Source organism: Nothoprocta perdicaria, unplaced genomic scaffold, assembly GCF_003342845.1.
Source record: "Nothoprocta perdicaria isolate Ctin4 unplaced genomic scaffold, notPer1 scaffold_62, whole genome shotgun sequence".
Classification (NCBI taxonomy): Eukaryota; Metazoa; Chordata; class Aves; order Tinamiformes; family Tinamidae; genus Nothoprocta; species Nothoprocta perdicaria.
The window spans coordinates 1970807-1984486 of NW_020455888.1; the positions used below are offsets into that span (position 1 = coordinate 1970807).

The 13680-nt window shown below is 37.5% G+C and overlaps 1 protein-coding gene across 1 annotated transcript in view; it reads right to left on the reverse strand.

Moving 5' to 3' along the window:
• Positions 1-13680, reverse strand: part of FLT1 (fms related tyrosine kinase 1) — a 109684-nt gene that overhangs the window by 65059 nt on the left and 30945 nt on the right. The window contains exons 5-10 of the mRNA XM_026049819.1: positions 12978-13140; positions 12754-12890; positions 11062-11236; positions 8965-9082; positions 6818-6987; positions 6241-6400 (exon numbers count right to left, since the gene is read on the reverse strand). Of these exons, the coding sequence (XP_025905604.1) occupies positions 6241-6400; positions 6818-6987; positions 8965-9082; positions 11062-11236; positions 12754-12890; positions 12978-13140 (923 nt within the window). The remainder of the gene's footprint in view (positions 1-6240; positions 6401-6817; positions 6988-8964; positions 9083-11061; positions 11237-12753; positions 12891-12977; positions 13141-13680) is intronic.

Below are 13680 nucleotides of genomic sequence, written 5' to 3' on the forward strand. Positions count from 1 at the left end.
GATCTTACCTCATATCTGTTCAAAGCCTTCTGCAAAGGAATAGACGTAAAAGGAAAAAGGATGCTAACTAAAGTTTGTATATTTTTATAAAAGGAGTATTCAGTCCAGCAATAGCCCTCCATTCATAATCACACACACAGTTTGATCCTTTGCCTTCCTCAGCCAAAAACATGACTGTCCATGCCCCGAACAGCTAGCACGGGAGCAGCTTTCTGGCTGCAGGCCAAGACATCCCACTGGCTCTGTTGTTCCCTTCCAGCGTGCAGGGACTGGCTCACAACCCCGTCCAGTGCTGATGAACTGTCCTCACATCATGCACTCAGTGTTTTGAGTGCATGACTCAACCTTGAATGTTCTGTGATTCTGTCATTCTGTTTTGTGTGTTGGAATAAAGTGAGTAAAAGCCCAAGCAATCACATTCAATGATCTGCATGTTCTTCCTAGAGGATGGGTGCCAGAGTGTCCCTCATGAAGTCAAGAGACCAGCCTGAAAAAAGAACTGAAGAAAGAGAAACTACGAGAAAAAAATGATTATGAGGGACAACAAACAAACAAAAGAGATAGGAAAGTGAAGGTTAAAAATGTGATATTAAGCAGAACAACCCTGCCTTCTGGATTTTGCCGTATTCCATATGTTTTGGATTTGACAATGAGTAATTTGAAAAATTACTTGGCAAACATAATGCATTTTCTGCTAAAACTTTCTCTACTAGGCTTGGGAAACTTTGATTCACAATGATCTGAATACTAGCAATACTGAAATCTGAATGCTTAAGCTTTTCCTTAAGAGCCTACCAAAACCTTCGAGAACATTTACAATAAGCCCGGTATATTCCATAGYGCATTCACTATATTACCCTGAGGGCAAACTGTGCTAGGTGCATAGTATAATATAGAGCAAACAAGCTTGACAAATATGTCAGGCCTGATCCAGATATCAGTAAAATATTAAAAATGGCCTTTTGCATCATACTGATTGAGGACAAGGGTACTGTCCTCTTTCTTGAGTTTTAGCTATTTTCGTATCATCAAAGGTGTTGATGAACAACACCTTTGGAAGGTTGRAAGGTTGGACTAGATGATTGGAAGGTTGGACTAGATGATCTATAGAGGTCCCTTCCAACCTTAAATATTCTGTGATTCTGTGATTCTGTGATTCTGTGATTCTGTGAACAAGCATTGGCTTTTGGCTCATACTGGAGGGTTGCAGTGTAGGATGAAAAGCTTCAGCAAATTACTTGTCCAGTCTGAGGTAACTCAGAAGCTATTTCAGTTTTCCAAATTGAAACCAAAAGAAATGGCTTCCAGTTCTCTGCAGTCCACACTGTCACAAAATACAACCTACACCTTGTTGAAGACGTGTGACAAGTACAGGGCTCAATTCTTAGTTACTGTTATCTATTTTCACAGTCTTAACACAATGAGGGAATAGCTAATTTTTTTCTTATATGCACATATATACCCATGTTAAGTATCTTTACATTACCAGATGCCTGCAAAAGGGTTTTCTTGTAGTAGAGAATGGAAGGCACAAAGGCCACCAGCCAATGTCTTCAGCCAGTGTGAATTTAGAGCTAAGGATCTGGCCACATGTCAAATTAAACAAAAGCATTTCTGAACTACCTGTTTTATTAATGGCATCTGACCTACTTTTACTAGCTCTAAGGACTCAGACTTCCCCTTCCCAAAAATAGAAGGTGGCACAGGGAAAAAAAAACAGTCRCTCTGGACAAACTAATGGGCATCAATGTTTGCAGACAGCCACAATTAAATTTGGGTGGTTCAGTACGTTTCTAATTAAGTACAATTAACATTTGTTCTTTACTTGTTAATTTTACATACCTCGCTGGTGTTCCAAACCTAGTTTCCCCTTATAGTCTATCCAAGCACATCCTAATGATGTGCCTCGCAATCCTTTATTAATACACAGACATAAACAATACAGAAATGCAATTAGACTGCTATGCACACATGGCCTGTTTCCTCTTTCACTGAAGCTGGTGGCAGCCTGTCTATGAACTTTGAAGACAGTAGCTTCAGACTTTGTATAGCTTTGCAGAGGGTTCAAGGCAAACATCTAGGTTTTGCCTCACTGTGATCCATGACCACAGAATCACATCCTTCCTCTCTCTCTACAGTGCTATTTCTACAGGAAATACTTGGCATGACCCTACCTTTGCATTGTAGACTAGCCTAGGAAGGAGTTAAAATCCTTTTCTTATCACTCCATGTCAAGTCAGTAGCAATTTCACTGAARACAATGGATCCACACCAGAGCGTAACAAACTCTGTGGTTTCCTGAGATGAAGTCTCTGGCATCAACACCCTGGTCCCTGCTACTCATTTTCATATTCAGGTTCTGGCATCAATCCCTTCATTCCCAGCTTGGTCTATCTCACAGATACCCAAGCTTTTGCTGACACAATGAAGGGTGTGGAAATAGGTAAAAATGAAGTTGCAACTGGGCAGAAATAATTTCAGATGTCTTTATTCACAAGAAGATTTCATATCTTGACACTATGGCCTGGGGAGGAGAGTGACAGAATTTACATATTGTCAGTATAGTCTGGGCAGATTTTTCAGTGACTATTGGTGAAGACATCTACAATACTTATGTGTTTCTCTACCTCTCTCTCACATGCACATGCACACAGGAAAAAAATAAGAGGCAAAACTCCCGAGACTGATGTGATGGCAAGGTTGTAARTTATTAATTTCATATTCAGTTTGAAGCTAAATGCAATTGATAGTTCAAGGATAGAGAGAGGTGGTTGAGTTGGGAGAGTTGAAGCACTCGGGATAAAATGTCAGTGTTGCATCTTTTGGCCAGTGAGTTAAACTTTGGTCAGAGCGTGATGAAGAATTTTTTTGATGGAAATATGAGTCAAGAAACATTAATGTCAAGCAAGTTCCAGACATGGAGACACTTGAAGCTCATGAGGGTTTAGGCAGGAGACCAGACTTTCTAACTTCAGAACCCACAGCAAACCCTGTTGCAACTGCCTTTCTGTGCACATGAATATGGGACATGGAACATGGGACATATCCGTTGCTTTTTCTGGAGTAAACTGACGCTGGATAAGAGTTCCTTAGAGAAAAATAGTAGTCTTTTAAAGATAGACTAATCATTAATGTTTTTATTTTTATTGTATTCTATTTGTATTCTCATTCTGACTTCTACTGCCTTTTGCCTCCTGTCTCTGAATTTTCTGGCTCTGAATAAGCTTAAAAAAATGCTTTATCCCCCAATTCTATTGTCTTTTGTGTGTTTACACGTTTTATGTGTTTTCTACCATAAGCAACATAAGTTGATCCTTCTTGTCTAGCTACCTAGCTAGTATCTAACAAAAGGTTATTAAGAAACAATAAAGTTTTTGAGCAGAGCAATTTTAACAGAAGAAAAAGAACAGAGAATTTTAATGATTTAATTGTTGGTCTCCATTTCAAAAAGACAATTTTGTTGTGCAATTTCACATCATTTATAAAATATTTGTATGAAGAAACCAAGGAAACTACTTGGCTGACCTCCTACTATTGGCCTAAGCAATGTGCAGAGGAGAGTTATGTAAATTGATTATATTAATATCAAAGTATTAAAATATGTCTGCATTTTCTTTAAAAGCAATAGAATCAACCGAGATATTTTTAGATTACTGAAACAGAAATACCGTCTGGAACAGAAATTGAAAGAAACAGCCAGAATACTCCACGGTTTCCCTAAAGGAGCTCGTAGTCTATATTCCTTCAAAAATGAAAACATCTGATTTTTGCTTTGTGAGTCATCCCCTCGCTTTCAGTGGTAATACTCATGTGTTATAAAGTTAAGAGAGTGTATAAATCTTAGAGTGAACAGAAGCCTGCTCTGCAAGATCTTAGCTGCAAGCGAATCCTTTTATTCTGAACGTGTGCAGTGTCCACTGGGGCCTTTATACTTTGCCATTACTGTAATAGAGTGAGTGATTGTAACCTGAGCGGGTCTATCGACTTAGGTGAAGATGTTTAAATCTATGCCTTGGAATAGGCATTGGGGAGTGCTCAGCATACGCACAGCAATATTTTAGCTTTGGAAACCTAATTCTGAAATTAATCCAAAGGTAAATCCAAAGAAAAGTCTCTAATGTGAAAATGATTTTGTCCTTTGGGTCTGCTGCACAAGGTGCATGTGTTATTTAAGCAAATGTCCTCTTATATTTCTACTCAGTCCTTTGTGTGGAGGAAAGTGCAGGGATAAACAGATTCTCCAGTGAAAATACCTAAACTTGCACAGATGTCAGCATGAGCAAGCCATGCCAGCTGCCAGACTAATCCACTTTGCTAGCTTCCTGGAGCAGGAGACGAGAAGTAATTATTCAAGTATATCTGTCTTYATATAGTAGCTAAACGTTACCCTCTTTTCCCTCTTAAAAATTCAATTCGTCCTCTGCAAAGCATTATGAACTATGTTCTCCAGACTCTACTTGTCCAGTGAGCATTTAAAGGAGGAGGAAAGGGAAGAAATTAAAGGAATTATAACAGAACAATTATGAAGGAAATTTAGAAGCATAACTGGAAACAAGTTTGTAACCAAGCCAAGAGCTCATGTTTAAATTATTACATTTTACTTTTGATCATCTATTGAAACACACTTCTAGTTGCCATTTAATTGAGTCTACAGTGTAGCAGAGTATCAAACACCTGCTTGAGTGGATTGATCTTTATTTCTGATGAATGGTTTTCTGTGTTGTAGTGTAGATCTGTGCTTGTTAACAGAAGGACATATATGGCAATGGAGGAGCACAGCTCCAGTTTCCAMAGGAAAAGAAAGAATTGGTTTATCAGCACTACGCTGAAATTTCAATCCAGAGTTTGCATAAATGCATAAATATTCAAAAAAAATCTAAAAGGTCCCAATTTTTCTTATGTGCTTTTCATAGGCCTTCTTTACTTAAAAGACATTGTAATTTCTTTCATCTTATACTTTACCTAGAAGCAAAAACAAATTATTACACAGGAATTTTCAATTTGTGCTTCTGTAATGTAACAGATAGAGAAAATATTGACCTCACCTGCCCTTGAAATAGAGAATTTCAGGTTATACCTATGCTAGCAAAAGGAGAGATTGATAGTGCCACCTCTTGGTGAGAAGGACACAGAAATCCATTGCCATTTGCACAACCCCCCAAAAAGGCATAATAGGAAAAATACTGTGAGCGTCTAAGAAGTGCTGACCACTCTTCCACTGATCCACAAAGCACTTATGAACATCCTTAATTTGAAGAAATCTGTTTGCCCTCATAAATTTATTGGAGTTCTTGTAATATTCTTACAGCTAAGCATGTGCTTAAATGTTCAGCTGGAGTGGCTCTGAAACGTAGTTCAATGATGATGTCAAAGAATCTGAATCATATGCAAAAAGTAATTAACTTCAACTGAAACTAAAGAAACTTTGGTTTCTAAATTTTCATTCTTAAATATATTTATTGTGTTGTATTCCAAACAGGTTGATATTTGAACCCTCCACTGGCAGCTTAACATTAATTCTCTTGTAGGTATCAAGTATTAATTGTTAAGATTATGGCAGAACTCGTGATTTGGGAAATGCTTTTGATGAGTCAACACACACATTTGTCATCATAAGAAACAAGGTTCCATGGAAGCCTTAAATACAGARAAGTGCCACATCAATATCAAGCATGTTTGTATGATGTCATTTATATTTTACCCTTTGGAAATATAAACTGGAGAGAACTAGGCACATTTGGTTTGGCCAACTTAATCTATGAATCAACAACATATCACCAGACAGATCAGACCTTCAAAATAGGGAAAAAAAATAGTTTTAAACTGCTTCTGTTGAAGTTCCACAAAAAAAACAAATCATACACAGGGTAATCTCCTCACGATGACAACACCAGAAAGCATGTGTGCATGGTAAGGCACTTCTACAAAGCTTCTCCCATAAAAATCAGAATGCAGTTATTGCCTCTGGACTTGCGTGGATGGTTAGAAGTGAACTGTAAACCCAAGGAACAGTAAAAAAGTGGCTCTGCCCTCGATTTTCAAGCATTGTTGCAGAGAAATAGGTACTTTGCCTACATACTTTGCTTAAAAAAATACACTGATTAAGAATATACAAACTCTGCTAATTAAACAATGCTAATTAAACAATGGCTGTTCCAAGCTTTATTTATGTAAAAAATAAATACTTGAGTGTAGTAGTAAGGGAAGACTTATTAAATACAAGTAATGAAGATTTCCTACCTTGCTTTAGAATGGTTTTGTTTACAGGGATACCACATCCATGTGATTTTAGGCTGAGGAATACCATAGATGGTGCATGTCAGCACTTGATTGCTGCCCAGTAAATACGGATTTGGATCAGGGAATGATGACACAGCATTTTCATATATCTGAGGTTTCACTGTAAAAGATTGGAATTAGAAAGGAATTAATTTCCAATGTAGTGCATTATGCTGAAAATACTGCATTCCTGCAGGGTGAGAAATAAGCAAAATCCCCAGGAGAACACAGGAAAAGAGCAGGACTACTGAGATGAGTCAGATGAACAGTTACTAACTCATTTGAATCATCAGGACCAAGTATATGACCATGGAAGACAGCAACTCTTCTAATGGAAGCAAGTGTCCATCCACTGACTTCAAGATGGGTTTGTCACTCCACATATAGAATCTGGTTTTGGGTCCATAAAAGTCAGTGAGAAAATTCATAATTATTTGAATTGTGCGAGATGAAACATTCACCGAGAATCCAGCATTTACATACTTAGGAGGGAAGATACTATAAACTACCATATTTAGGGAACATACTGTAAACYTACCATTTACTCTAAGAGTGACAGTAAGATTCTTGGACAGGTTCCACTGCCGTATGCTCAATATTATAGTGTAGTTCCCAGCATCTTCTTCAGCAACATCCTTGATGATTAACGAATAGTCTTTTACCATGTACCGGGCACATTTTTCAGCGGCAGGTAGCCCATCTTTTAACCTGTTTAAAAGCAAAATTTTGAAAAACAATGCTGCTTAAACATCTGTTAATTCATTTCATAAAATTCCTCAATCTTTGGTAAAGCATCAAGTTTGTGGTTTGAGCTTCTGTTTACTGGAAGATTATCCTTCACTTACAAAGATTGTTAATATTTATAAAGCATTTCAAAGGATATCATTTTGCATTTTAAAATTGATAGGAATCTGAGAGGACTCCATTGCATTTGAGAGTTAATCAAAATTGCAGCTCCCTCTCTGAAGATTCCAGTTTTCCATGCTTGTGTCTCCATATAGTCTACAAAAGAACCATTCTGGGTAAAAGTCATTTGGGCAAATCAAATTTGCATCATCTAGTACTGACTGTTTCTTTATGACCTCAGAATACATCCCAGGACAAAGCAATACAGTAGCCTGAGTACAGCTGTGATTTTAGGAAGAGGAAGAGTAAGCAGATTAGATAAGCATTTAAGAATCAGATATCCTGCTATCAAKTGGATGTTTTTAAAGATAACAGAAGTCAGCATAGAAAGTACTAGGTGTTGCTCACACACAGATTCTTGAATAAGCAGATTTTTTTTTCAAAGTCCTTTCTCAAAGCACATGTCAGTAGGTTGCTGTGTGAAGACTGGAGTGATATTAGCAGAAGAGTGCAGAGTTCATTATTAAAATAGACTAAATTAAAGGGACTCCATATTTTAGTGAATATTTACAGGAAAGTCTTACAGCCCTTACAGGAGCTTTGAAAATTGGTCTAAGGACTGTGGGAATGTTACACTGTATCTGGATTTTAAGAATCACAGAATGACTGGGGTTAGAAGGCACCTCTGGAGATTTAGTYCAACTAGACAATCCAACTCAAATCCTTGAGTCCAACCCAAGGCAGGATCACCTACAGCAGGTTACTCAGGGCTGTGTTGAGTTGGGCTTTGAATATCTTGTAGAATGGAGACTCCACAACCTCTATAGGCAAGTGRGTGTTTGTTTCTGGTGTTTGACCATCCTCACAGAAAAAAAAAATACATATTAAAAAAATCCACAAAACTTATGTTTAAATGGAATTTTATCTATTTAAGAAGTTTTGGATCTGTATGTGTAGTCAAAAAGCCTAGACATAAAAAGCAAAAAAATCCTGTATCAGTGGTGAACRTCAGCTCCCATTTCTCCACCTAATTTTCCTTGTGGAGCTGTAAATGCAAAGGAGATAGTAAAACAAAACATCATGTTTGGAGCAAAAATAAATTCTGGCTGAGAGCAATGTGAACCCTTACTGTTCATGTATGGGTTGTTTTCTTAATCAGTCTTGTCACACACCCTTTGTTAAAGTTCAATGAATTGAGCTAGAGCTATTGCTATTTAAAATGATTTAAACAACAACAACAACAAAAACCCTGAGATCATGAAGAGATAACATTGTTTTATATAAAGGTGCTGAGGTTAATACCAAACAAAACTGTTAAAAAGATTCCTTAAAATAGTCTATTTGAGCCAAAGTGAAAGCTGTAGTCCCTAAAACCTGTGGATTGCTGTATAATAAACCCAGCTTCCACTGCTTTGCTAAAAGCAAAGCACACTGTATGAGTCTACTCTGTTGTTTTAAGAAAAGCCTTCTTATCACTCAATGTCTAAAAGACAAGCTCAGGTCTCACATCTGAGTCTGAGTGACTTCTGAGTGCATCACTTCATATCAGAAGGGAGATTTATCTGTGCAGTGTTCACTGATTGCAAAAGGAGACAGATATTTGAGCTTTGAAGAATCTGGTTTTCTCTTCCCATTTGCAAAAATTTGGAGATAATATTTTCATAAGTTGTTAAAACTCAAGAAGACCCTTAAAGATCCAGTAACACTGCACAACATTAGTGCCAACTGTTGCAAATTGAGGAATCTTATTTAGCAAATATTTTACCAAGATCTTATTTTTCTTTCAAGAAGAGATGCTGTGTGAAAGTACATGTGGAAAGCTCATGTCTGTTATCATACCATAAAACCTCTGGTGAGGGAAATGCCTTCACTTTCACTGACAAACGATAGGATTTTCTTCCAGCTACAGCCTCCAGCGTGGTTTTTCTTCGATGTTTCAAATTAATGAACACTTTATCTTAAAGAAACAAAAGAAAAAGAATGTAGCTATATCACTGATTTGCAGCCTGTAAAAAGAATTGCTATACTAAGAAGAAAGAGATGTAAGTAAAAATAAATATTAATTAAATATCTTTACTAATCTCAGTAGTCACACCACACCAAGAATATAACCAAAATTCCTAGAGATTTATCTGTCGTAAAAGTTCACCACAAATAGACAAGATATTGCTCCCAGGCCATGGACCTGTCTACAGAAGATATACTCCATCCTAATACAAGCTTCTTTGGGTCAAAAAAAAAAAAAAAAAGGCACTGGTTTCAACACAAATGTGTCTACATGATGTTAGCTGGTATGTAATATGTGGGAAGAAGAACTAGGTGAATAGAGAACCCTTTTCCCCTTGAAAGCCAAGAATCAATGAATATTTCAAAAGAAAATATTCTGCCAGAGAGGATTTGAGTTGTCTTCAGAGAAACAGTGAAAGAAAAAGAGAGATTTTTTTCTGGATCATTGGTGAACAGCTGTTTCAAACAAACAAATCTTCATCACTTCATTGGAACAATCTCAACCTGCTGGAATTTGTTCTTTTTCCAGTTGTACTGCCCCATATTTCAAACTCACTGGCAAGTTGTCTGATTTCATTAGAGGCGATACAACATAATGTTGGTACAATACATTGGAAGCACTTACACGAAGTAAAAATATTCAAAAGATGAAAATTTGTTTGAATGTGCTTTTATAGTGCCTAGAGCACAGTATTTAATTGTATAATGGTTTAGATTTTTGATATCCACTAAATAAGTGTAATATTTAATTGCATTTTTGGCATATATTGAAAATAGCACACRCAAGACAGCTCAGTAGTTTAATTCCATAAGTCATTTAGACCTAAGTATWCAACCCTGATCCTGAAAACCCTTATTCGCAGAAGGGTTTCTCTTACTACTATGGATATCTCCTAGACTGCTGGGATCATGTGAATAAGATATTATAGGTAGCTTTGATTGTAAAATTAATTTTAAAGTCTAGTTCTGATGGCTTTAGGCTTAATTATTTCAGAATAGAAAAGTGGATATCATGATTCATCTTGTGCTCTGACTTAGTCCAAGTTTAGAGAAGAGCAAATGAACTGAAAGTCTCCTAGCAAATTCTACCAGGTGGTGCTTAGTCCACACTTTCAGACGAGAGAAAGAAGGTAAACGTCACTAAACACCTGGAAAAAAAAAATCAAGATTCTGACTGYGAGTCATCTGGCACCTATAAATTCCTTTTTGTCATGAACAAAGGTCAGAGGATCCTGAATCATCCTAATTGCGGCAGGATGCCACAAAGCATATGGCTTCTCATAGATAGTCAATGCAATAAAGTTGAAGCAATATCAGAAATCTCTAGATCTTATGGATTTCCAGATGCAGAAGTCCAAACACACTGCAGGGAATTAGTTTAAGTCTCCTGTGGTAAAATCACCTAAGTGAGTTGCAGTATCTTGTGATTGTTTCCATTTTTAAACAGTCTAGGAGGTATGAACTCCATTAAGAGTTTGTGCATCTATCTCTCCATGTTTCATATAAGACAACAAGGAATGAATGAAAAGGAATGGTCGTGCATCTGCTCCTTCAAAAAAAATGTGTTAATTCAAGACAGGGAATAAACTCCACAGAAGAGAAGCTGATATTCTTCTATTTAAATTAACCTTGTGTATAGTCATTTGGTAAATGTTGTTTATCTTTTTGCTTCTGCCAGAACTGAGTACAGGGTCATCACARTACTTGCCAGACAAAAGTGATCCAACTGTTCATTAACAAGTCTAGTGCCAACAAGAAAAAGCAGTCAGGAAACAAAAGGCACATATTCCCTGTAGTCTCCCACTGTCTTCTACCCAACACTAGCACACTATAAATCCACTTCCACTTTGCTTCAAGATATAAAGATATTGCCTGACGAAATTTTGCATGTGACCATTCAGTAGCCTACAAATACAAAGAATTTCTTACCATAAACAAGGACTGTTGTGTTAACAGATTTGATTGATGGCCCACTCTTCACATGACAGGTATACTGGCCTCTATCAATATCACGCACCCTTTCAACAATGAGGATACTGTAGAAACTATTGGCTTCTGTGTTCTTCTGGTCAATACGTTGGGTTATAGAACCTCTCTTCCTTGCCTATGCAAACAAAAACAAACAAGAAAAAGTTCACTCAAATCAACTATCATGACTATTAAGACTTTTCTTTTGCTCTACTGCTTCCAACCCTTAGAAAAATCCAGATCTTGCTGTATAGTGCAGATATGCAAAAGAAGCCTAACATTTCCAAAGGTTTTACAATAAAAACTAATGTTATATATGGCAATTCAATCTTATTTTAATTCACGTTGCAATGATATCCAAAATAGTTCTTCCCAGATGAAGATCATCCATTCTGAATGGCCTATCATACCAGGAAGCTCAGCTCCCTGCTGAGCTCAGTTCCCCCAGCTTCCCTCAGGAAACCCCAGGGCCACCATGTGCAGAGAAACACATAGTCTGGTGCTTGGATGCAGTGTCTGTAGGCAGCAGACATGTAGAAGATGAGTGCATTAACACAAGAAGGGGAGAATCCTGGAAACGCTACAGATGGAAAAGTGACTAGATTTGGCAGAAGCATAGCAGGGTGGAACTGAAGATAATGTGAGTCTGAAGAGTTATTTCCTGCAACTCCCCCCAGCCTTTGGCCTCAAAGTTTATTTAACCCAGGACATTGTTGTTATGTTGTAAACACCGAGCACCCTTCAGTTGCCATCCAAATGAAAACAAAGCAGAGTTTAACAAGTGTGGGCTTGGTAAGGCAATAATGACCAAATATATTATATTTGGAGCCTTCTTGTTGCTAAGTTGTTTATTTCTGACGTGAGAAACATGCCAGGGAAAATGGTTACAGTATGAAAGAAGTGATTGCATTAATCTTTCCTATATAATGTAATCATAATTTTAGCTTGTGATTAGGCACAATGAGTGACATAATAAACGATCTTGACTTGAATCACCAGCATAAATCAAGTTGACATGAAAGGAATGGGAGTTGTTAGCCCTAAACTAATGTAAAATTTCTTATCAGCTTTACATGGAGTCCCTGGCAGTTATTCTGTAAGTGACAAATATTTATGAGGATGCTCCCAATGTGAGGGGAGAAGCACATTCAAGATCATTCCTGTAGTTGTCAAAACAAGAGGACTGTCATGTGACACTTAACAAATGAGATGTTGGCTAGCTAAATCAAAATATCTTTTCTAAACATGCTTGTGTTGGGTGCCTGATTGTCTGCCAGTCTTTCAGATGAATGTGCTGAGAAAGACAGCTTCACTGAAAACTTTTTTTTGTCATAAGAGAGAGCTGCTGCCTGGACTTGGGTGATAAATTTCCCATTGTTTCGCTGGGTAAAGCAACTCCCAAGGATGAATCCAGCCTAGGGTTCACTTGCAATTATGCAGCGTAGCAAAGTACATTGTGTAAGCGTGTTTACTTGTTCAATTAAGCACACAAAAAAGAAAAGAAGACATAAAACGACATGTCAGCAAGGGTCACAACTGTGGAATGCAAACCATGGCAAGCATTTTGAAGAAAAATTCCTCTTGAGGTGCTGGATAGAGCACAATTGACAGGAAACCCCCCCAGGATTTCTTCACTTCAACCCCAGCACTCACCTCTCCAGGGTAAGTCCACGTCATCTGCACTCTCGTGTTCCAGGCTGCCGTGACAGTGCAGTTAATGGCCAGGCTGTCTCCTTTGAGCAGCTTGACTAGTCGCGGGGTGCTTAACTGGACGTCAAAAATTGTATTGGCTGGATGTCATGAAGAGAAAGAAAAATGAGTACCTCTACCCCAGCACGGTGCTTTCTGCTTGTCAGCGACTGGAGGATGCTACTCACTTTCTCGGTGTGTTAGATACTTCGTGCTGTACTTGTGTCCCCCGAGAGTTGTCTCACAGCTCAGAAGCCCTATGAATTTGTATGTTGCCTTAGGTATCCTGAAACCTTTCATATTGTCCCAGATTATTGTCTTGCCATCAGGAATTAGAGTTTCTCGTGGAATCTGAAAGTGGCAAATGAACAAAATAAAAATGACTTATCTTCATGTCCCTCTCTAATCAAAACAACCTAACAGAAAGGAATGAAAAAGAATTATAAAAAAGACAGCCAAAGAGCCAGGATAGCATTTAATTATGCAGATTTTTCAAGTCACTTTTTATCACAAAACAAAAGAAAAAACTGAGTGAAGAATGTGAATGTTTTATTTGTTTCCAAGATTTCATTATTTATAACAGGATGTAATTTATGACACAATAGACTGACACTGTCATTAGTCTCAGTGCTTAGGCTGCTATCCTCTTAGCTTCCAGTTGGCAGCTAAAATGCTTGTCTCAGAAAACCTTTGCAATTAAGTATCCTGAGAAAAAAATACACATTTCAGTGGAGGTGACAAATGCACTTAATTTGACATCATTTTGTGCCTTTAACAATTCATGCCCATATTCAATTTGATGCTTGGGTTGTTTAAGTGGTCTAAAGAACAAGTCTGATAATAAATAAGTAAAAGAAGGAAAGGGAAAGGGAAAGGGAAAGGGAAAGGGAA